Genomic DNA, 26,028 nt, shown 5'->3' on the forward strand with positions numbered 1-26,028 from the left:
GGAAACAAATGAACAAGAGGGCTGCTGGTGACCACCTTCCTGGGTGGCAATTCTCAGGCAAAGTTTAGGGTGTTGTTGTTGTTTTATTCTCTCAAAAGGCTTGTAAAAACCCAACTTGTTCCAAACTGAGATAAATGGACTTTACCCATCTCTATCTATTTGTGCAATGAATTCTTTTGATCCTGTCTACATAATGCTAGTTTAAGAATGTTCATTACTGCTTTGCCTTTCAAGAAGTACAATATACAATAATGCACTCTATAGGGAGAACTAAATGTAAATCCTCATGAATTCAAGCCAACTTCTCATTTTAAATATCATTTTTATATCATCAATGAAAAAAGCTCAAACAACATAAAGTCTTGTTCCAGTGGGACTTAATAGTGGGTGGGCGGTGTTGTCCCTTTTTTGCATTTCATTTTAATAAATTATGAATATCTTGGGATGTAGTGCAATGACTTTTCTTTAATGTTAAAGAATATTTTAACAATTACAAATTCTTATCACCTTTCTCTTTTTTATGGGTCTTCTTTTCTTTTTATAGTCTGCCTTTCTTTGATATTCGAGCAGGCCATTGTGTCCCATAAATGACTGCAATACATAATTCCCCATGCACATTTAAAAGAAAATCACTAGAAAATATAGTATATGACACAGAAACAATATCTTCTATATGTCTCATAAAAAACTGAATAATTTTCCTTGGAAACTTTTTGTCGTGTAACTCTCCTCAAAATATAATGTTTTCATTAAGATAAGGCTCAGTGATTTTTACTTGTTTTATATTACTTGACTGTTAACTGCCTTGCCTTTCAAGACACACAATATACAATAAGGTGCCGTATAAGAGGAACTGAATATAAATCCTCATGAATTCAGGCAAACTTCTCATTTTAAATATTATTTTTATTTCAAACTGTCAATGGAGAAAGCTCAAATAACAAAGTTTTTCTAATAGAACCTAATAGTCTTTTGAACAAATTCTTTCTGAAAAAGGAGACTGATCAAGTTTGAACCACAGAAGTCTAGTTTTTAATGTTTACATGATTATGGGAATTTTAAGTAAATTCCAGTAAAGGTATGTTGTGTGTGAGTGTGTGTGCGTGCATGCACGCACGCAACGTATGTACATGTTTGTACTCAATATAGTACATGACCAAATACCATATCCAACTTTCCTCCCTTTATTTGTAATAGGTTTTCAGTCTTTCTGTTTTTGTGGAATCACTTTCGGATTATCTCCCAAGGAGCCCTTGCATTTTTCTGAGGATTTTCGGATGCATTTCAAGTACATATTCTCAGTACATGCCCAGCACTAGCCAAGCTGTAGGGGCCTCCTGGTTGCCCATCATGAACAACAAATGCATCTGAAATCATACCTCACCTCACATGTAGGGCAGTCGCTTAGGAACTGCTGAAAAAGAGGATACAAGTTTGCACAAAATTTGCAACTGTTCATTTATATATGCAAATTTAGAAATAATTACTTTAATTTAAATAGAAATAAAATACATCTCATCATAGTGGGAAGGCTATAACCAGGCAACCTGTGCGCCAGCTCAGCCTGCTGTCCAGATGTTAACTGTTGATAGGCAACTTCAAGGCCCCTGCTCTTCCTTTTTATGGTTCTTCGTCTTTAAACTTGATTTGTACCAGACAGCCCTTCAAAGAGAGGATGCCTTCCAATAGAGGACACCCTTCTCACCATTAGCTACACTAAAGGGTAAGATTGGTAGGAAGGCAAGCTATAATTCAGGTATGCGACTGGCTACTGTATCCTATCTGTAGGGCATGCCTAGCCAATGAGGAGCACTCATGGAAGCTGTTGGCCAAAACATCTAGAGGGTGACCCTTGCCCACCCCTGCCATAGGATAGGGTGAAGAGACATGGTGACTACTCCGAGATATATGTTCTGTTGGAAATGCAGTTCCTTCCAAACCTTTTGGCTGTGTCTTCTTACATGATCAGAAACAACCTCCTTTTTTGTTACAATGAATTTGTTTCCCCTTTAGTCTCTGACCCTTTAGTCCTGGCACATCTCTCTGGATGGTAGTAATAGAACTGCTGTAATAGTCTGTCTTTAGAAGTAGAATGTAAAGACGTCTCTAGCTGCCAGGGTTTTTTTTAAAGTAAATTTTCCAACTGTACAAATGCCTCGTCACACACACACACACACACACACACACACACACACACACACACCGCTGCCCCTGCCCAAGCCAAACACATTATTTCTCTTTCACGGCTGGACAGATTATCACCAACACTAGTAGCACCTTAAACGTAAAGACAGATTGACAGGGCCATACAGATACCCAGGAAGGACGACAGACCAAGAGAAGTACACTACTGGTTGTCACCTACAGTACCAACTGAAACCACTGCAACAGATCATCAGTGAACTCCAACCCATCATCAGCACAGACACTTCTCTCACACAAGCATTGGAAGGCAGACCAGTCCTGGCCTATGGACAACGTCCCAACCTGAAGCAGATGCTAACCAGCAATAGTACACAGGACAGAGACACAGATAGAGGGACCAGACCATGCAATAGACCCAAGTGCCAACTTTGCCTCCACATCTAATCAGGCAACACTGTCACATCAATCCAACAACATCAGTCACACCATCAAGGGCTCTTTCACCTGCATACTTACATAATTTGTGCTACATGCCATCCCTGACTGTCTATTGTTAAGTTCTTAATAACACATAACACGGGTCTTATTTTTTTCACTACTTTTTTCAACTGCACATTATCAGATTTCCAACTGCACATTTTGTGTCCAACTGCACACTGAACATCCCCCCCCCCCGCTAGCTGCCATTAGCTTAGTTGGTCTGGTCTCAGAGGAGGAGCACAGCAACATGGGGCCAGGCAGCTGAGTGCTTAGGGTAGACTAGGGAGACCTTCAGTTTTCTGAGCTCTTTGAGTTGTTTAACTAATTCATCTTTGCCAGAGCGGGATCTACACTACATCTTTAAAACAGTTTATAGCAGTAGTGACAACTGTTGAAGCCCAGGACACACTGCATATACAGTTTTCAAATCGTTTTCAAAACGTCATATCCTGCTTGGTGTAGACCTGGCCCTGGGTTCGATCTACACTACTGCTTTAAAACACTTTAAAGCACTTTATAACAGTTTTGACAACTGTATATGGAGTGTGTCCTGGGGCCCAACAGTTGTCAAAACTGTTATAAAGCGCTTTAAAGTGCTTTAAAGCAATAGTGTAGATCCTGCCCCGGACACCATGGACTTTTATCAGTGTTACTAATAGGTCGAGCAACAAATATACGATACTTGATTCTATCTATATACTATAGAGTTACTAATGAAGGACAGTTAGATTAGATGGTCTTTGCTTTATATGTCATAAATATTTACAACTGTAAAATCAGCTCAAAAGCACAGCAAATGTATTATCTGGGACAAAAATATTGTCAGTCAAATACTGACCTCACATTTGTGTAGGAAACCAATAATGTGAGGTTAAGCTTCAGGATAAAATAGTGTCTGCCCCCATATACTCACACAGATGCGCGCGCACACACACACATTATTTACTGATTACAATCCAGAGTAAGCCAACCACCTCTATGTGTAGAAATCCAGTTATTTGTGCTCCAAAAACATACTTCATTTCTAGCCTGAGTTAATCTGGTTTATGCTTCTACCTAATACAGCTGGTTCTGTCATCACCTGTTTGGTAAAAAGGTTGCATTTACTACAGAGGTTTGGGGAATTATACATTTACATTGTTTTGGAACAGAAGTTCAATGTTGGGGTCACAAGGTAGAGAATACAATTCATAGAATTCATAAACTACTTTAAAAGCAATATTGGTCTTCTCTGACTGAGGGCAGATAAAGCATAAAGACATCACAAGCTGGTTGTCACAAAATGAGGGACAGTGGTGGGGTGGGTGGGGGAGGGGAGGGAAATTGTCCTGTCTTACAGTTTTGCCATCTCATTGTTATAGGATTTTAAAATCTTCTGTCAAAAATGATGTAGTGGGTTGCTGCTTTTCTCAAAGGCCTTATAAATCAGATTAATGATAGCTTCCAAAAAGTAACTTCAACTAAGTGAAACAAATATAGGCTATTGGCCCGAAGTGTGATGGTGGAGAGGCATAAAGAAGTAAATGTGCCAACATTTCCCCTCTCCTAAGGTGGGGGGGGGGGGGCGGATAGTTCTGGTATTTATTTCTTTAGTTTAAATATCAGAGCTCTAATTTTAACATTCATTAAATATTCGATAGAGTGTTTTTTTAGAACAACAATAACAACAATCAAACCCAACCATACCCATCTTTGTGAGTTTCATTTTTATTTTGTGATTTTAATTTTAGTTCCTAGTCCTGTTCCATAATTTTTTTTCTTTATTACACATATCTTAAAAGGTTCAGAGTAGTGTGCTTTCTGTTTTTGCTAACTAGGTGGTAGTGGTGTAGAATTCAGTCCACTATGCATAGTAACATATTTTACTATAGTAATAATGTGCCACAATAATATTTTCAATGGCTAAGGATGGGTAACAGTTTGGTTTCAGTTCAGTTTTGATAAGAATTATTCACCATTTAGACATTTCCCCCATATTGAGATTAAACAATTCGTGTGATTCAATCATATATTTGTTAGGATTGCTGACGCTCCCCGCTCCCCTGGGGCAGGCTCCTCATTTTTAAGAGCAATATTGCAGGCAGGTACATCCTAATACTCTCCATGCTGGGAATAGCTGAATCAATTGAATTTGTCCAGTGTTGATGGGTGAGAAATTTGTTTCAGATCATTTTTTAATATACATTTTGCAAAATTTCCAAAGTTCTTCATATTGTGTGAGAAAAGAGATTTAAAAAATTCGAATGAGGGAGAAAGGAAAACCAGCCATGGAATAACTTGAGTTAGCTGGAGCACATTCAAGCAAATGGATATAACACGTTGGGATTTGCTGAGCGCGATTGGCACTCCCATAGAAGTTGTGACCTCTTGCAATCTGGTTTGGATACAGCCGTGAAAGCTCCCTAGCCCTCAGCCTGAGCAGTACAAACCCTGCTGTGTATTCATCAAGACAACTTTAAGACACGTAGTTTTCAGAGTACATACTTTGAAGGTGAGATATTAAATTTAAATGCAGTGGTATCAGTAAAACTGCTCTCCTTTTTTGTGATCCAACTAAATCCCCTTTATAGTGACATAATAAAAAGAACAGAAAATGAAACTTTGTGGCAAGGACTTCAGCCTTGATATGTTAGGCTCATATTCTGATTAAATATCCTTCCCGATGATATTTAAATGCTACAGACTCATATTTGCTCCCCCTACTAGTTTAACATGTAAAAAGGCATTTAAACAACTTTTAATCCGGCCTCTTATTTACATGATAAGCCATAATGATTCCTTTTAATAAGCATGAATTCTCTGCTTTGAAGCAGCTGGAATTCTTAATTCTATGAAATGGCAGTGCCGCCTCGGCCCCTTTAATATTCAGAAAGGGCATTCATCTACCCATGGACTTCTTTGATGCTTCTCATATATATGTATGAACCGGTGGGTTTGAAGATAGTGAAATTCACTCTTGTGCAGAGGGCCAGCTGAACGCTCACTCATCACTTAAAATATTTGAAGTAAGATTAAGTGATTCATAATATGCCTTGTCCTGGACCAGTGCCGTCAAAGGCACACATTTTAAGAAAGCAATTTTTCTAAATGCAATTGGAGGCAATGTCATATTTGGAACTTTACCCATTCTTGGGTGTCTCTAAAACAGGGTTGTTGTTGTTGTTGTTGTTGTGTGTGTGTGTGTGTGTGTGTTTTAACATCCCACTTCCACCCCCATCATAAGAAATCCAGCACAGCTTACATGGTTCTCCTGTTCTCCATGTTATCCTCATAACAACAACCCTGTGTGGTTGGTTAAACTGAAAGTCAGTGTCTGGTCCAAAATCACCCCAATGGGGATAAGAATCTGGATCACCCAAGTCCCATTCTGGCGCTCTAACCATTACACCACACTGTTGAACTTCTTTTGGTCCTAGGGTTGAATTCCATTTTGGAGATGCTGTCAGAGGCTGCGTTCCAGTGATGGGTGGGGCTGAAAGTAGAAGGAGCAGCACTAAAAGTCACAAATAAACTGGCACATTTTAGCTTAAAGTTTTTACTGTCACTAGTTAAACCTTAGGAGAGACATTCCAACACTTTAGAATGGCAATAAAAATGCCCCTAAGCCAGGAAATCCCCAATTGATGGTGGTCAAGGGATAGGGGGTGGTGCCATAGGGATGGAGCATGGCCATCTGGGAACCTTGGAAGATTAGACTGGGATTCCAGGTTAGGGTTGTCGCAAGCATCCGATTGGGTCCATGAGGGCAGTGAACTCCACTCCCCACATGTCCGGCCCTCAAGGAACCGAGCGCTCAGGAGGCATTGGCAAGCATTCAGCAGCTACCTGCAGCCACTGCCGAAATTGCACACTTGCCCTCCATGTTAATGGTGGCTTCCATTAGCATGGAAGAGGGAAATGCAGTTTCTGGAGTCTTGGGAAATTCCACCCCCCCCCCTTAAAGGCCCTATTAACACAAGGGTAAAGGTTTACACTTGTGCCAATGGGGGCTGGAAACATGCAACTTCCCATGGCTCTGGACATTGTACATTTGCCCCTTCCACATCAATGGCAGCCACCATTATCATGGAAGGAGGAAATGAGAGAGGCAGCTGCCGAACGCTTGCCAAGGTCTCACAAGCACTCAGGGCCCAGCTTGTGGGGGCGGGCAGCAACAGCAGCAAGCAGTGGGATGAGCACCTACAGAGCACACCTGGTGATTTCGCCCATTCCTATTCCAGGTAGAGACGGATGGGACACTTGTTTCAGTTCATTTTTAAAATCAGGATTTACCCAGTTCAGACCTTCTAGACCGAACACAGACTCAGATTCAATTTGTGGCTGACGTCTGTACATTTCTAAGCTTGCAATGTGATTTGTACTCCCCAAAAAATGTGTTTGACAACATGTATACATTATAAAACTGTGCATGAAAAATGTGTACATTTGAAAAATGTGCACAAATATGCTTTAGTCAATGGGAGAACAATGTGTACATTTAAAAATGTGCACAATTGATGCACATAGTTAGAAAAACACATATGGAAATACTCATAGATTTTCATATGAGAAGAGAAAATAAAGCTCACAATCTGATCTGGATGAGAGTTGGAACGAGCTTCGAGATGGAATTCGGAGAACTTCAGCAAACTCAGGTTTTGCTGATTCGCATTTCCCTAATCCCAGGTGGGCCAGATCGGGCTCCTGGGGCCGAGGTTCTGCACCCCTGACCTAAAAGTTAAAGAATCCAAACACATCCCTGAACATGTACATAAGGCCCAGCCCTGAAGGCTCATGTTGGCATTTGGGTTTGTAGTGTTACCTTGAGACTGTTGCTGGTGTCACCTTTCTGGCCATAGCCAAGTTATCATGTTTAGCTACTGCCAGATGGAGGATTCAGCTTTCTGGACAGCTGAAATCCATAGCATGAATTGTAGTTTTGTAGTAGGTAGAAATAGAAAGCTAATCCAAAGGCATTTAATTCATGTTGGGGAGGCGGGTTAGAAATAAGCCACACCTAGGAAAAAAAGTCAAGTTACACAAGAGGAGGCAATTTACTTTTGTAAGGAATTGTCTTCTGGTGGTAATTCCCTCCCCTCTGCTAGGATGACCATATGAAAAGGAGGACAGGGCTCCTGTATCTTTAATAGTTGCATAGAAAAGAGAATTTCAGCAGGTGTTATTTGTATATATGGAGAACCTGGTGAAATTCCCTCTTCATCACAACAGTTAAAGCTGCAGGAGCTATACTAGAGTGACCAGATTTAAAAGAGGGCAGGGCACCTGCAGCTTTAACTGTTGTGATGAAGAGGAAATTTCACCAGGTCCCCCATATATACAAATGACACCTGCTGAAATGTCCTTTTCAATACAACTGTTAAAGATACAGGAGCCCTGTCCTCCTTTTAATCAGGATCTACACTACTGCTTATAATGGTTTACAATGGTTATGACAACTGTTCAGGCGCAGGACACATTACATATACGGTTTTCATACCGTTTTAAAAGTGTTATATCCTTCTTGGTGTAGATCGGCCCCATGGTCACCCTACCTCTGCAGCAGTGGCAAACTGTCTCACTAGCTGCCAATTCAGAATATGTTGGCTTTTTAAATGACAGATATCTAATACCCATATATAATGAGCTTGATATCCTGAATCCCCATCCCTGATCGCAATTCTGGCTTTAGAGATCCATCTCCACAAGCCTGACAAAGTTCATGATGCCAGCAACAGCAAGTACTAAATCATTCCTAGGTTTGAGAAGTTTGAGTAAGCTTGGAAGAATCGTTCCCTTGAGAAAGCTCTGAGGCTGTGTGTTTAGCCAATGTCAGTGCATTTGAAAAAAAATAACAGATGAAATTATGGTTGTGCTGCCATTGTAATTGAGAGCAGATAACAGGCCAGATAAAAAGCTGTAGGAACATTGCAATCCGTGCCCTACTTGCGTGGGCGTGTAGATGATGTGGCACCTTCCCTCACTGTCACTTCATTGCACAGATACTGAGACGCCGTAACCCTGATAGACTTAGTGGAACATTGGCAGGGTCTAAATCTGCTTGTGTGCTAGTGGCTTGCAACACTTCTTTCACACATTATTAGTTTGCTTAGGAATATGCACCCATGCCCTTGCTTAGAGCACTTTTTGTAGACATTGAGATTACATTTCATTCTCCAAGATGCTGGACATTCCAGCGAAAGGAAAGAAATCAGGAGAATTCTTCAGCTTGCTCAGTGTGCAGCTTTTTGTTCCAAATGCTAAGAGGGGACAAGAATTGAGAATTGGCTGCAGGAAGGAACACTTTGTTCCAAATATCTGGAGTATATCTTGAGTTACACCCATCTGCCAGCATATGGACTGAACCAGATTTGCCTGGGAAGGACAACGCTAGGAAGGTCGAAGGAAGAGATAAGGTTTTAGGGAGATTTTCACATGGCTAGATAAGAACGGATTCAGGTTGTGCGAGACTAAACTGCTGTCAGCGTAAATAATGGCTGCAGGTTTGTTACTGCACCCCCATTAATGCCAGCTAAATCTATACATTGTGAATAAATTAGAGGGGTGTATTTGATTCTGCCGGCTCCCAAATCCAGTACCAAATTGAGCAGATTTGGAAATATTGTCCGTTGAAGTGGGTTCATCTGAAGAAGCTTGTGGCTTCCTGAGCAGGAGGGGCCAGAAAGTCAATGTCTTTTGCTGCCCTAGTGGCACTTTTGCAGCCTCCTCCCCTCCAGCTGCCTTTCTTCCCCCCACTCTGGTTTCCCTTTTCCCCCAGGGCCACCTCCCTCCCCTGCTCCTCGACCTCCAAACCTTCCAGCAAACAGGCACGGTGGCTCCTCTTCCACTGCTCTTCCTCCCAGAAGGCTCGATGGCAGTGGAAGCAGTGCTGCTTTTCCATGCTTGGCTTTTGAGGTCTTTGCCTGCTCCTGCTTTGTGGGCAGGCATGGGTGTGTGTGTGCTCCTTGTCGAGACCATCTTCTGGAGCTCTTTTGTAAGTTCGGTGAACTCTTTCCCCCATGGATTTACTCTTGGGGAAGTCAGCAACTGCAATCCTGGAGCCGCATGGTGGTGGTGGGGGTCTCAGGTTGAACTGGAGGTGGAACACAGGAGAGATCGCTTGGCCCCACCCCATCATCACGCTGGTTGGCTCAGCAGTCCCCTCCTGGGAAGGAGCTGCTGCTGCTGTGGCTTGCTGCACTGTGGCTATGCGGCTGCTCTTCACCAGCCTTTTTGCCTTTGCTGCTGGCAGGCGCATCTCACAATTCACTGCTCCCCCTTGAAGCGGGGAACTCGGCTACCAAATTGAGCAGATCTAGAAACACTCTCAATTGAAGTGGGTCCATCCATAGCAGACCAAATTGAATCTGAACCCCCCCACCCCACCTGAAGCTTTTCTTTGGAATTTGAAAGGACACAAATCTCCATTTAACCAAAGTGCAAAACAATATGTACCTCATCAAAGAGCTTTATTAGGTAGGTAGCAAGGTGGGGATCTTAGATATAAAATGAACAATGTTTTGTGTGCTCTCTTCACAAGTGTTGTAGACGATAAAGAGGAACAACCTTATTATAGGGTGACCATATGAAAAGGAGGACAGGGCTCCTGTATCTTTAACTGTAATGTAGAAAAGGGAATTTCAGCAGGTGTCAATTGGAGAGGGTGAAATTCTCTCTTCATCAACACAGTTAAAGCTGCAGAATTCCTGCCCTCTTTTGTATCTGGCCACTCTACTATAGCTAGTGTAGCTTTAACTGTTGTGATGAAGAGGGAATTTCATCCACTTCAATTGACACCTTCTGCAATTCCCTTTTCTACATTACTGTTAAAGATACAGGAGCCCTGTCCTCCTTTTCATATGGTCACCCTACCTTATTAGCCCTATGCAGGTGTTCACTTGCTTCACGCATAGGGCCAAAGTGGGGGCGGGACATGTCCGCGCATGCCTGCTCCACTCCCCAGCATCCCTGCGTGCCAGCTACCTCAGAGACCTTCCCATATTGAGCACAATGATCTGCATAGGGGCTTGTAATGTATTCAACTAAGCACACTTACATAGCCCCTGTGATCAGGAACCCAGATAAAGCAAGGTTTGCAGTGATAGGAGTTGTGTAAGCGCATTCATGATTCAACCAAATGCACTCACAAGCTCCTATGGAGACCTCCATGGCGTGCATGGTCATCCCATTCCCAGTTTGGGTGTAACCAGGTTGCAGGCAAACAACTGCATAGACCTCTTGTGTCCGCTTCAACTACAAGAGAGGTTCATTTATAAAAAGTGAGGGTCACATTGCATTTAAATGCATCTATGAATCCTGCTATTGGGGGTGCCCAGTTCATCATCATCATCTCTTCTTATCTGGATTGGGAATGTAGTGTCGTTGATTTAATTTTCCTACTTAAAAAAAAAATCATCCCTTCCATTGCTATATACTCTTCAGAATTGCTAATGGTGGCAAAGAGCAGCTAGGAGGAAGTTTTCAGTGGACAAACAGTGAAAATGGTGAGAAGGTTAAATTCCCCATGCTGGTCCTGATCTAGTCTGGAGGTTGCCTTCCCCTTCCCATCCCATGACTGCTTTTGGTTAAAAAGAAAGACGCAAAGATCTGTTCACTAACAATTTGAGCCGTGGTGGCTTATTTTACATAGGGGAAGTGCTCCGTAACTACTACAAGTTGATATACAATGACCACAACTCCACAAAGACATTTACTACAAGCTTAGAAATATTTGCTCTAAAGTAAATCACACCGTGTCAAATAAGAGCTTGCTCCTTAGTAAATGTGTTTATGATTGTGGCCTTTAGCTGCACCTAAACTCTGTGCTGGATTGTGGCTGTTTACAACTTGCTGCTTTACCCTCACCTATCCATTGCTGTTCAATAGAGAACATTACTATTTCTATTCATCTTGTTTCCCCAAGAATTGAAAGCCTTAGAAAGCTCTCAGTGGCATTCATGGTTTAGTAGCCAACCCCATGGATCATGTGTCAGGTCACTGGCATTTGAACAAGTGTTCACAGTAAAAGAGTACTTACGCTGAGGGAAAACTTTCCAAACAATTTCATTATGAGGAAATGGAGGTTCTCTATATCTTCACCTTGCTTTGGTGGGTCTGGCATAACTCACATTGTTTTTTGAAGGAGCTACAAAATACTCATTTATTTTAAAGCAGGGACTGAATTTAAAAGAGTTCAAACAAAAATGGAACAAAAATGTTCGGGTTTAAGAAATGAATTTAGTTATGTACGTGCAGATGTATAGAAAAATCACCAAATAAGCCCTATCATTTGATGCTAACAATTTGACTTACTTTTTAAAATGATTGTTAATGTTTAAGCATTGCCAGATATATTTAAAGGACATGATGAGTTGGATCCAAATTGGCCATTCCTGTTTACTTTTTCCATGAAATTTTATTTTATTTTGAAATAAAGTTAAAGTTAAACGGGGGACGTACGTACATAATAACAAATTAAGGTCACTAAAGAAACATAGGAATGTACTCATTTTAATTCTTCATCTGTAACTGATATGCTTATGGAACATCAACAGTAAAATGGTGTTAGTACGAGCTCAACACCTAAGGAAAGAGTAAATATATGATTTATACAGCATAGAATCATAGAATAGTAGAGTTGGAAGGGGCCTATAAGGCCATCAAGTCCAACCTCCTGCTCAGTGCAGGAATCCACCTCAAAGCATACCCGACAGATGGTTGTCCAGCTGCCTCTTGAATGCCTCTAGTGTGGGAGAGCCCACAACCTCCCTTGGTAACTGGTTCCATTGTCATACTGCTCTAACAGTCAGGAAGTTTTTCCTGATGTCCAGCTGGAATCTGGCTTCCTGTAACGTGAGCCAATTATTCTGTGTCCTGCATTCTGGGAAGATCGAGAAGAGATCCTGGCCCTCCTCTGTGGGCCAGGATCTCTTAATACCTTTTAAGTATTTGAAGAGTGCTATCATGTCTCCCCACAGTTTTCTCTTCTCAAGGCTAAACATGCCCAGTTGTTTCAGTTTCTCCTCATATGGCTTTGTTTCCAGACCCTTGAGCATTCTCGTTGCCCTCCTCTGAATACACTCCAGCTTGTCTGCGTCCTTCTTGAAGTGTGGTTCTGGAGCATCAAAAAGGATTGTGTGTGTGTGTTATTTTGTGTGTAAGTGTGCATTAGTCAGAAGAAAAATAGGCAACTGTACTTAGTTGCAATTTGATCAAAAGTTTGAAGAACAGGAAATGATTAGGGATGTTGGAGGAATCTGTCTTGTGGAGTGGAGCTTACTGAGCATTCATCAACTCGGTCCCCCTATTCTTCAGCTTGTTTTTCTGTGAGCTGGCCTGACTCAATCTGCATCGAGTTGGGCCAGTTTGCAGATTTTTGTGTTGTTTTTTTATTTGCTTAAATAGCAATTTGTGCAAATTGCAGCTGGAATTTGCTCAAATTACACAAAATACAGCTGGGATTTTCACAAATAGCTATTTATGCAATTTTTTAAAAAGTTTCTGGATTTCAGTAAGAAACTGCATGGCTCGGCTCAGCTCACATATGCAATCCAGTGGAAATTTGGTGAACCAAACCAGGGCTGGATTTCCTAGCGATGGACATCCCTAGAAATAAATAGAAATGGGAAAGGAAATGTTATTTGCATGCTTCACAACTGATGTAATGTGCATGGTCATGGGGGGCATAAGTCCAGGCTCTGAAATTACCTAGCTTTTATCACTGGTGCTGGGATCTAGAGAAGACGCTCTACTGGAAAATGGGCAAGAACACAATGTTTGGTGATTCACCATCTCCCTTGCAGCGTTCCGGAGCATTTTCTCAAGAGGCACCAGGGAATGGGGTGGGGAATCATACAGGTTGCTTACCTGCCCGTTCCTCCAGTTGGAATGGAGTTCGGCTAAGCACTATTCTGGGCAGTTCTGCAAAAAGCTCCCTGGTGTAGGGGAGGGCATTATTTATTTATTTATTTTATTATTGCATTTATATTCCACCTTTTTTTCCTCCAAGGAACCGAAGGCGGCATACATAATCCTCCTCCTCTTCATTTTATCCTCACAACAACAACCCTGTGAGTTAGGTTGGACTGAGAGTCTGTGACTGGCCCAAAGTCACCCAGTGGGTTTCCATGGCCAAGTGGAGACTAGAACCCGGATCTCCAGACTCCCAGTCTGACACTTTAGCCACTAGCATTACTGTGATGTTGCACTGCTCCCATTACCTTTGGCACAACTTTTGCAGGATAATTCCCCAGTAAATTTAACCCCGGATCTCTAAAAAAAAACCCAAAAACGTGCGTGTGCATTTTCTACATGAGGCTGACATTGCTTTCAGTCTATTTAGGATTTCAAACTTTTCTTGGAGCATTTCCCAGTGAGGGAAAATCTGATATCCTTGATGGTGAACCAGAATTCTAGTTTTAGCCTGGAAAAGGTGATGCGGTGGGTACAGTAGATAATATCCAACCAGCCAGCTTGGGCATGGTTTATTTTAGGAATGGTCCTGCTCTTTGTGCCCTGTGATTGAAAGGGTTTAGCTTCTAAGTCAGGACTTTCAAAAATGAGATACATACGGCAAAGGAAGTCATGCTGGAAAGAGCCAACAGAGAATGAAATGCAAGGGCTGCATGTGAAATAGAACTAAGTGTTTCAGCAAAGTTCTTCATCACTACTACAGACACAGGCTAAAATAAGGCTCCCAGGAATTAACTTTCTTGCCCTTTCCCTCCCATTCCCTTGCTGATTGTGTTAATTATGCACTGCAGCTGTGAAAGGGGTTGTTGTTATTAATGAAAATGTTCCATGTACTTAGCTGTTCACAGCTAGGATTTCCTACCAGGCTACATGACATTTCAGAAGTGTGTAACAAAAAAGCTATTGAGTCTATGGGGGAAAGAAATAGATTTTATGACAGTCTTATTTAAACCTGCAGATAACCATGGAGCCCTGTCTGTTGAAATTCATTTCACCAGCAGCAGTCGTGAAGCTCATTAATTCTTCTAGTGCATGGTGTGAAGAAAGGATGTACTTTCCTAATTCCAGAACCTTGGGTCATCTAATGAAACTGAATGGTAGAAGATTCAGGACAGATAGAAGGACGTACTTCTTCACACAACACAAAGATAAACTGCGGAATATGCTTCCACAAGATGCAGGGGCTGTTGCATAACTGTTGGAGATGTAATGCATCTAATGCTTCTTTAACTCCTATGTTTTGGCAATGCCCAATAGTTGCTCCCTTTCGGGAGGAGGTTATAATAAGGATGAACTTTGTACTGAAACGGTCCATAATATGGAATAATGTGCATCTTCTCCTAAATTACCTACCAGCTTCTTGGAAGTTAACACAAGTCAGTGCAGATGGATCTTCAGAGCCCTTATGACAGTCAAAAGACTTATATTATCACATTGGAAAGACAAATTCACACCTCCCATAATGCAATGGGCTGAGGACCTAATGACATCAACTTTTGAACGAGTGCTTTATAGACACAATTTGCAAGTGGATAAATAGATGGATATCTGGTCTGCTTTTCTTGAACCTTTTGTATAACTCTCCCCCTATTATTATTTTGGGGGGGGGGGAACGGTACATACGATGGAAATGATGATAATTCTATATACACAATGTATGGTCCCGTCCCCCGTTTTCACAATGTATTTTCTGTTCTGTTTGTTGATATTCAGAATAAAAAAAAGTTTTTTTAAAAAAAGATGTAGTGGCTGGCCACCAATTTGGATGGCTTTAAAAGGGGATTCAAAAATTCATGGATGATAAGGCTATCAATGGCTACTAGTCAAGATGGCTGTATATATATTGTCCCCAGTATTGGTAACGGTATGCTGCTGAATGCTAGTTGTTGGGGAATGCTCTTACACTCATGTCCTGTTAGTGGGCTTTGATTGGAGCATCTGGTTAACCACTGTGGGAACAGAACATTGGATTAGATAGGCCTTTGGTCTGAACTGGCATGTCTCTTCTTATGTTCTAGTGGAAACCCCAATGGCTTGCATAGCCCCACATTTTGTTCCTCCTTTTCCTTTGTTTAAGTATCACAACATTTAAGAGTATTAGGTATTCTTTTTAACGCAACAATAAAGCAGAGTAATCAGGTTGGGTACAAGTCATCAAGGTTATATTTACATTCCAAGAAGTATTGTATCCTCTGGTTTCTTATACAGCTTTTATGTTCACTGATCCTGGACTTAATAGCTCTCTCAGTCATTTCCACATAGATTTTTTTTTTACAGGAGCATAGAATAGCATATATGATACCTTTGATATTTCAATTAAGGAAACCTCAGTATGGAGACTGTGGGCATGTCTACACCAGGCCTATATCCCAGGATCGTCCCAGGATCATTCCTGTGCATCCAAATGACACACAGGAGATCCTCGGAGCAGGCAGGGGCGATCCCTCCATTTGCCTGGGATAATCCTTAGGTGTAGAAAGGGCCTGTGTATTGTCTATAGGGTTAATAAAGCTTTTGCCTCTATGCCAATTATACATATATTGCAATAGCCACAGGGAAAGTGCCTTTTTACTTCTGTCCCTAAAAGTGTTATATCTCTCAATTTGGGTTAAAGCTTGCAGGCACTTTGTACCAAAATATCCCTGAGGTTCTGTTTTCATTTATATGCAAAGGTCGGGCCTTCTTGACAGGCAGGTAAATCATCCAGGAGGTACCAGTATCTACTTATGATATCTTGGATCTTGCTAGTGTATCCATCATAACATAAAGGAACAACCATTCTTTCTGTTGTTTGCTGGTTCCTAGATTATAAAAGTTCCTTTCTATTTCTATTCAGGACTCTATACATAGCCCCCTTCAATTATTTCATTGGATTCCCCTCTCCTGCTTAACTGAATAATGAGTATGTTTGCCTGCTTGTAGAAATACTGTATGCTACTGCAATTCCTTCGCAGCCTCAGCATTTGAGAATAAGGCAGATTACATTTCATATGGCTAGGATGGTAACTGTCATATTTCAAAAAGGAATTTGCATCTGTATTTTTGTGATACGGTCAGTGGTAAGTGACCCATTCTGGAAAATAATAACATCATCCAGAAAATTAAGCCTCAGTGTTATAGTTCATTTCAAATTTGATAGTTTCATGTTTAGTGTTTATATATTGGAGAAACTTATGAAGAGTCTCCTCAGTCCCTTTCCATAACATAAAAAATATTGTCAAGAAACCTCTTGTAGAAGAGAATGTATTATTTATAACTATTCCCTTCCTGCAGAATACGAGTCTGCTCAAACTGATCCATGTAAATGTTAGCAGTTCCAGAGCAAATCTGCAGCCCATGGCAGTGCCCGAAATCTGCCAGTAGAATTTATCTTGAAATTGGAAAAAGTTTTTCTTAAGGACCAATTCTGCTAGTGAGCATAAAAAAAGCTGTGGGAGGAGCTGAAACATCTTCTCTTCAATTTAAGGTGGATTCAATTAGCAACGCCGGGCATATCAGCTAGTATTAGTATATAGTGAGACCACATCCATAGATACCAGCCAGGTATCCTGAAAGTCTTCATGAATAGTGTCGAGAAGGTTTAGAAAATGGGCAGTTTCTTTTATATATAAATCTATTTGTTACACAAAGGGTTTAAGAAAAAAATCTATATAAGTAGACAGAGGTTCTAGTATAGATCCACGTCCAGATATAATGGGTCTTCCTGGTATAGGAGATCCATTTTTATGGATCTATGGAAGAAGATAAAACCTAGTGTCCCGCCCCCCACTTTCCAGCACATAATCGTGTTTATGTTTGTCTGTATAGCCCATAAGGAGTGCTTCATCCGCTAATAATAATAATAATAATAATAATAATAATAATAATAATAATAATAATTATTTCTTACCCGCCTCTCCCTTTTGATTGAGGCAGGGAGCAACAATAAGCAATAAAATACATAAAACTGAATTAAAACATAATATACATTGTTAAAAACATCCTAAAACATTCTAAAAACATCTTAATTCCCCTGGATAGGCCTGCTGGAAGAGATCAATCTTTATTGCATTCTTGAATGCTAGTAGACTGTTAAATTGACGAGTTGATGAGAAATAACATATTTATTTCTTTTTGTACTTGTGTGGTTGGGTTGTGCTGGGATTTCATATAGTGGTTAGCACTATGAAGCTGACAATAGGCTTCCTGAAGGTGATCATCTTCATTCATGACCACTATTGCTCCTCCTTTATCTGCTGGCATTCTTCCCTGGTGAGGTTGTACCTGGTACATTTCTCTATTTTTTCTAAATCCTTCGCCTCCCTAGTTACCAGTTCTTCAAGTGTAAGGATACTGGGATTATTAGAATGGGGGTTGAAAGTGGACCTAAGTTTAAACATGACTGATCTGTCTGAAGGGGTATGTTACTACCTTTAAAAAAAAAAGAGAGAGATGTGTATTTTCCTGAACATGGATTATATTTCAACCATACTGCTGAAAGAGTTATGTTTTGGAGTGTGTACAAATGTCAAACCTTTCTGTAGAGCCCTCATTTCACATGGATTAAATCTTCTACTAGACAAGTTAAGTACCAATTGGTTTTTAATATCCTTTTCCTCAGCATATAGTGGTTGTCTGGGGGTCTCTGTTCTAGCTGCCTATATCTCTTCCAATAATTCCTCCGTTGGGTAGTTGTTAAAAAAGATTGTTCCTGTCTGGTATGAGATGAATCATGAAAAGCCCTCTCTGGTGTCCTGTACCTCTTACCACGACCCGTCCCCTGAATGGTTTCTGAAACCAATTGTTCCTCTCTAGTAGGGGATGAATCATGGGGAGACCACTCCCCTCCTTGAAAGTAAGCTCCTCCTGAAAGTAAGCTGCTGGAACTGGCTGTTTCATTGGTTGTTTCCAACCTATTACTAAAGGACACTGTTTTATGGGTTCTTGGTGCATTGCTTTTCTAATTGTAAACATTCCCTTGTTCATAGTCCCTTTGGAATTTTTTAATATTTTATATCTTTTAATAAAGAAAACTCTTTATGCATCTGTTTGTTGAACTCAGCTAGTCTGTCTATGAAGCCTTGAGCATCTTGACCCGCTGTTACAATTTCTTTGGTCCTCTGAATTTTTAGAAACTGTTCAGTTTTTAGAAACTGTTCAGTTTCATTTTTAGAGGTTTCAATTAATAGGACTATCAGGTCCATGGAGCATTTATTAAGAATGGCCATCCATTTGTTTATAAATTCTTCATTGGATGGAAACATTCCTCACTCCTTGAGGATTCTAAGCCTTCTTGGGATACAGTTGTTTCTGCAGTAGTCCCTGAGTGCCCCAGCATGGGCTTCCAATTTCATCTTTTTCATACATTGGTATCTATCCCAAAGGGCTGCATCACAATGTGTAGTACTAGTAGTATCAAAAAAAGTAAATAGCAACTATGCTATTTGTTCATCTGAATTGCTGAATGTATCAAAATAGTTGGCCATTATGACCCTCAAATGGGATTTAAAAAATCCACAAACAAGCTGAAACAGAACAGGATATTTCTCCCAACCCCTTCGAAATATAACAATAAAGCAGAACAACTGGGTTGGGTACACTGGTGACAATACATACAATAGTAATAACAATAGTAATATTTTTTTAAAATATTTAATTTTTCAGTCTCTCTCTCTGTATAAAAACAATGGAAACAAATACACGTTATATATCGGACCAATATATTTGTCATGTCTAGCCCTGCTCCCCCTGTTTTGGGAGAAGGTGTTTCAGGTGATCAATCAGAATCAGACTCTGAAGTAGAGGAGTTGGCAACTTACACAGGCCAGCCTGTACCAGTGGGGGAGAAAGCTGTCGCGCTTTCTTCTCCAGCTGGGAGTGAACACTCTCCAGAGCTTATCTCCTCAAGGACAAATCCTACATACTCAGTGGGAAGCGGAGGAGAGCGCCTGACATGCTGGCTGATGCTAGGGTTTGCCAGAAGCTCAAACACATGGAGCAAAAGGAAGGTGTGAGAAAGTCGGTCCGACTAAGATTGCACCAGAACCAGCCTCCGAGCCTGCCACTCTGAAGTAACGGGCTTTGGGAAAAGGCTTTCTGTTCTCCTTGATAGGACAATTGTCTCACAGTTTGTATAGTTTTGCCTAGGGGGAAGTTTCCAAGAGGTTAGACTCTCTTCAGGTGGGAAGAGATGTTTATTGCTTAATAAAAGCTTTGTGGATTACTTAGCAGGCCTCATCATTTGTCTCCTGTTGAAAGCAGGAGTTCCTGAGAAACACGACAATATTCTTCTTAGTGTAACATCTCCTTCTGTTTAGAAGTGTCTCCTTTAGTATGCCAAACTTCCAAGAACACATTGATTGAAGACTGGCATAAGTGTTCTTCCAAATCTGTCCTATGGCTGGATATTTTAAACATTATTTATGACACAATTGAAGGAACAGAAATTTTGTTTCAGATCATGAAGGACATGGGAATATAAGAGCCACTTTGCATATCATCCTGAAGCAAAGGTGAAGAATGTGTGAGTGACTCATGTATTCTCCTTCCACACTTGTTGTGTATGTGTGGAAAGAGGGAGTCACACATCTTCTCCATAGGCAAGCTTGTGCGCCTGGCATGGGTATCTCTTGAACATATTGGTTTCATAAGATCTGTTAAAACTAAATGAAGCTTAGTTCAAGAGGGTTTTATTTGTGCCCGTCTTCTCAGCACTTACCCCTCCACTCTAATACTCCTGGAGCCTGGAACAGTGCATGAAATAGCTTTACAAAACACTCAAAAACACACATCAAACATCCCGTTCTTCATGGAATATTGTTATCATCAGCCAGGCAGGATGTGTTCCTCAAAACATTTATACCAAATATTAACATCTACTTCTTGGCATGTTATATTATTGTATTATATTTATGGTGTTATTTTATGCATAGAATCTCAAGTTCAGTTGAGGGGTATTATATATAAAAAAAGTTATTACTTTTTAAAAAAATAATAATGGCATACTTTCTATTTAAATGTCTATTTGAGTCTTAGAGTCACCTTGGCCTTTATGGTAGAGCCAGTATTTTGTTGTAAGTTGTCCATAAATCTGGGTTAAGTGATGAGTAGTGCTCAGTTCACAGCCATTTTGCATCAATGAGCTGTCACAAAGGAGCACATAATGGCAGCATTACACTTTGAAAGCATCTGCGTTTATTATTGCTATTTTTTCCAACCATGGAAAAATGTTAGGTGCCAACTCAAGCTGAGCAATCCAGCTGGTGTAGAACAGGCAGATTCATAGCTTCGTTGACTTCAATAGAGTTTTGCTCTTGTATGCCCACATCAAATAAAAGTCTGCAGTGACTTTGTGCGACTCCAATTCCATGGAGTCTGCCTTTCCCCCCAGCTGTTCAGTTAGCTTACCTTATGTGGCTTCTTCCCCTTTGGTTTCCATTTGCATTGTCCTAATGAATAGTGTGGTACTAGTGACACTGTTTTCTCGGTAGCAAAATGTCAGTCTTCTTACATTAGCCAATTTATTTAACTTATTTTATGCCTGAAGGCCAAATACACTCTATTTCTTATTGCAAAATCTTGGCTTTTAAAAATTTTATTTTATCCTTCTCTCCTCCTCCTCCTCCTCTTCTTCTTTGCTAATCAAGGTAGATGAAGTGAGAAAACAACAAGAATGAAATGTCATATATATTACAGTAGAGTGGGAATGACCAGTAACTGTTAGAACCCTGAATAACTCAATTGGCATCTAGAATGCCATTTTATACATAGGCCACAGCGAGATGGGACGATAGCCTGGGGATCGCCCCGGGATCGTCCCTGTGCATTCACATGACACACAGGGGATCCCGGGAGCAGGGAGGGATCATCCCTCCCTTTCCCCGGGATCTCGCCCTACCCTTCTAGCCCACTTTTTCCATGGTCTCGGGCTGATCCCGAGTAGCCGGGCATCATGGTTTGTCCTGGCTCCTCGCGAGTAACCACAAAGAGCTGGAAGCCGGGCATGGTACACAGAGCTCTGTGCCCATTGGGGGTGGGGTGGGGTGAGCGGGAACAGTTTTTTTTAAAAAAATAAAAAATCTTGTGTTCTTTTTTCATTAAAAAACAAAAACAAAATGGCGGGCACGACATCCTTTGCCTTCCTTGGCATCGCGCACTGCATGTAGACGAGGGCGACAATCTCGTGATCATAAAATCGTGAGATTGTCGCCCTCAACCTACCTTGTCTAGCCATTTCCAAAGTGTAGTACTATGCATGCACATACGTGTGCTGTTGGATAGGACATGCAGAACAATTATACACATTGGGAATATGTCCACAGAAGAAGACTTACATCCAAATAAACTTGCACAGGATTGCACTGTTAAACTATTATTGCTCCCACCACTTTTATTGTATTCTCTAACACAGTTTTGAAAAATAAGTATGAATGTGGAGAATTTAGAAAAGCTTTTGTTTTGTGTATGCAAAAAGGTACTTAAAATGTATTAAAGTGTTAAGTAATCTTGAATCACTGCATAGTCACATCACTGCATATTTAGATATCTCATATTTGGTAATAAAGTGTTACAATGGGCTCGCACACATGGTATAATGCTCCATTCACTTGTTTTGGGCAAACCATAGTTTTAAGGATTGCTTGGAAAACTACCTAATTTGGCATAATCTAAAATATCATTTAGCAAAAATTGGGAGAGAAAAGTCTTCTCCATTGTTTGCCATTGTTCTTTTTTGTTGCAGTGTTTATCAAAGGGGGAGAAATAAGCAAATATATAGGATTCATTAAGTCTGGATGTTGCAACGTTTACCGAATACTTCCGGCCCTTGTGAAGCGACCTTTGGGGAAAATGGTGAGAAATTATATTTCCCTCTCATATTTCACTTACTTAGTCAATGGGACTACTTTACTTTAAGCTTTCCAAACTTAAAGAAAAATAAATAAAATATTGCTAAAATTGTTATTTGCAGTAAAATATTACGTTGTGGCTCTGAGTTATGCATACCTCCTTTCTCTCTGGCCTGATTTACATGTTTACTGCAACTTAAACAAGCCATAGTGGGTTGTTTAAGCTGTGGTGCATGCTGGCACATGCTGGGCACCATTTGCCTAATTAGCCAGCTGGGCACGACTTGTCGTATTATCTGAACTGAGGCAGCATGGCTTGTTGGAGGAGAAAACAACCTGCAAATAACCACTGGGTTGTTGTTGGGTTATTTGAGGATAGTTTCCCCTTTCAAGAAGGCATGAGGCTCAGGATTTGGCTGACACGACAAGCCACACATAGGTGGGTTATTAGGCAAATAGCTCTGGGAGGCAGAAAACATTGTTACAGAAATCTTGGGGATCATCTATGTGATCTTTAATGAACTTCAGACAGGCAGCAATGTCCTTTTTAGAGAGCAGAGCAGTAGTTTCTTTCCGGCTATCCACCCATGAACACGATTCGTGTTCAGTGTTTTTCTGATTGTTGCATCATGATCACTCACATTAGCAAGGCATGAGTGCCCAGCACAGCCTTGGATGTTATTCTGGGGTTCTTTTTGACTTCCTGGTTGATGTGCCAGTTTGTCCTTAGAAAGGTTTTGGGCAGGACAACCACGCCTGGGTAGAGTGATTGTGGTCTTGACTTTCTATAGATTATCTGTCTGACAGTGGATTGGCGGAGCCCCAAATCCTTAGAAATGTTTTTGTAACCTTTTCCAGACTGATGAGCAGCAATAGTTGCTTTTCTGAGGTCCTCAGAGGTGTCTTTTGATCATGGCACAATGTGTGTCCTCACAAGACCAAACCTACAAAGTTTTTGATGCTTTTATAGGGCCTCAAAAACTCACCCCTGAAGGTCTACCTAATTACTTAAACACCTGATTTTATTTATTTATTTATTTATTTATTTATTTATTTATTTATTTATTATGTTTTTATACCACCCAATAGCTGAAGCTCTCAGGGCGGTTCACAAAATTATTCCTTTTAATTGAGCTGATGCAACCAGGGATTTACTTAATTTTGCATATATCCTGATTCTTAAGTTCTCATTCTTTGCCTAATTTATACATCATTTTATTTCACAAGACACAGAATTGGTTAATATAAATCCTATTGGATATTTAGAAAATGACTGGTTTCGATTCACAACGTCTATCATCGTAAAACTATGGAACTTCCATAATTATCATTAGGGTTCACTAACTTTTTCTCACCACTGTGTATGTGGTCTGACCTTTCCTTGTATGGGCATAATGTGATCAGGCAGACCATTATCAGAAATGATAGGCCTGTGTCTCCCGGGTGTCCATCTAACCCACTCCCCTGCACTCTGGAGCTTGTGTTTCTTAACCAAGCAAAGGAGGAAGTCCTGGATAGAGATGGGGTGGGTGGGCCCTTTTTGCACACGCATTCCCCCAATATTCTACAGTGGCATGGTGCAGTAGAAGGAGTTTGAGTGGGAAACAGGGCTCTTTTATGTGCTGTCAGGATTCTTCTATGTATGGAAACTTCACTCTAGCTGGGAAGGATTTGGTGAGTATGTGAACAGAACCAGGCAAAAGTCCAGGATTCTCATTTTGATTACCCCTTGATCCTGGCCACACTTTGAACAAGATTTGTTATGTTTGGGTCTAAATTAAAAGTGTAATTGTATGAATTAGTGTACACACGTCTGAGTGTGTGTTGATTTTGAGAGCATGTCAGGTTTGCATGGAGGGGGGAGGGGGATGTAATCAAGCCCATAAAGATTCAGAGGCAATTTCTTAAAGTTAATCTTTCCCAAAAGCTGCATTCACTATAGCAATTCAGATTTAAGCTAAAATCTGAATTCTACTATAGTATAGTGGAATGACATCCGACATACCACCCCAGTCAAATCTCACTGATTTAAGTGAATAATTCTCCCATTGAAATCCATGGCACTCAAAAGTGCTTAATTATGGCTGGGCTGTGTCTGCACATGGCATACATTTTCTGTGAATTATCTTACACATTGTACACTGTGCATCTTCTAGTCCTAGTTATATATATGGAAGCAAGAAGGAACCATTTGTATTCATGTTTCTAAACAGATTAAACAAATGAGACAAGTCCTCATTGGTGAACTTCATCCAAGAGAGTCCTTTGGGGAAGTGAGCGTTCTTCTTCAAATCCCTTCAGCATATACGCTGAAAGCAGCAACCCCTGTTGAACTGGGAATTATTGATGCTACACACATACTTGGTAAATGCTACAGCATTGTTTTACTCTTCTTTTAATGTTGTTCTTTTTTGAATAGATATTCAAACATAGGTAAGGAAAACGCAGAAAAATTTAAAACCAATTTATTTCAGGTTGTTGCCTACTCTTTCTCTAAACCAGCCTTCCCCAGCCCGGTGCCCTCCGAGTGTGTTGAATTGCATGTCCCAGCATCTCTCACCCAACTGGGACTTACAGTCCAAAACATCTGGTTGGGCAAGGCTGCTCTAAACAATTAACACCAATATCCTTCTTTCCTACAGGACGCTTTGTTCCTTAGATTTGATCTAGCTAGCAATGAGAAGGGTTTCCATGTTCCAGTTTTGTTATTGTTTCTCTGATTAACTGTGCCTTACATCTACTCTAAAAAATTTTTAAAAAAGAAATTCAAAAATCAATTCCATAAACAGCTTTCAATTAATCTGCATACTTCTTCTGCTCTATATTACTGATGTATATGTGCCTGATTATGTGATATTATGTATTTTACATAGATAGATAGATAGATAGATAGATAGATAGATAGATAGTGTGATGCCTGGTCATGTGATGTAATGTATTTTACAGGTTGGTGTAAATACATGGTAATGTTGTCAATGTCAATTATATAGAATAAATACGGTAAGCGAGTTAAGGGGAGAGGGGGGAGTAAGTGAATGGAATGTTGGTGTGCTGGTAACTGATTGGTGAAAGCAATATGAAAGCAGTATATAAAAGTTAGGAGCCACACCAAGCAGGATATAGTGGTATGAAAGCAGTATATGGTATGTGTCAATGGGCCCCAACACTTGTCCGTGCACTTCAATACCACTATAAAGCAGTAGTGTGGCTCCTGCCTTTTATATACCGCTTTCGTAGTGCAATATCCAGCTTGGTGTAGATGAGGCCTTAGTGTCAGAGTGTGCAGGGACGAGTTGTTTGTTATTTGGGGGTTAGAAGTTGAGGGAGGAGCTGAGAATAGGATAGGTATAATTAAAAAAGAAAGAAAAACTTCAGTGCTTACATACACAAATACATCTTATCTATTTAAAAGTGTTATTAATAAATAATGAATTATTCTGTTCATCAACATTCAGCGTGGCATCTATCATTCAAGATAGTCAATGTGAGGCAATAGGTATATTATTGGGAATATATGGTGGCAGCAGGAGTGAGAGTGGTCAAAGTCTGATAGGAAAAGCAGTATTTCCTTGATCTGGGCTTGAAAGTATATAAGGAGCAAGGTTTGAAGTGAGAAGATAAACCCTCTCTT

General features: G+C 40.5%; 1 protein-coding gene across 1 annotated transcript in view; it reads left to right on the top strand.

Annotated features, from left to right (window-relative positions):
- Nucleotides 1–26,028, top strand: part of CNBD1 (cyclic nucleotide binding domain containing 1) — a 177,657-nt gene that overhangs the window by 103,854 nt on the left and 47,775 nt on the right. Inside the window, exons 9-10 of the mRNA XM_063131313.1 lie at nt 22,292–22,401; nt 24,611–24,761. Of these exons, the coding sequence (XP_062987383.1) occupies nt 22,292–22,401; nt 24,611–24,761 (261 nt within the window). The remainder of the gene's footprint in view (nt 1–22,291; nt 22,402–24,610; nt 24,762–26,028) is intronic.

The sequence above is a fragment of the Elgaria multicarinata genome, chromosome 7, assembly GCF_023053635.1.
Source record: "Elgaria multicarinata webbii isolate HBS135686 ecotype San Diego chromosome 7, rElgMul1.1.pri, whole genome shotgun sequence".
In the NCBI taxonomy this organism is placed as follows: Eukaryota; Metazoa; Chordata; class Lepidosauria; order Squamata; family Anguidae; genus Elgaria; species Elgaria multicarinata.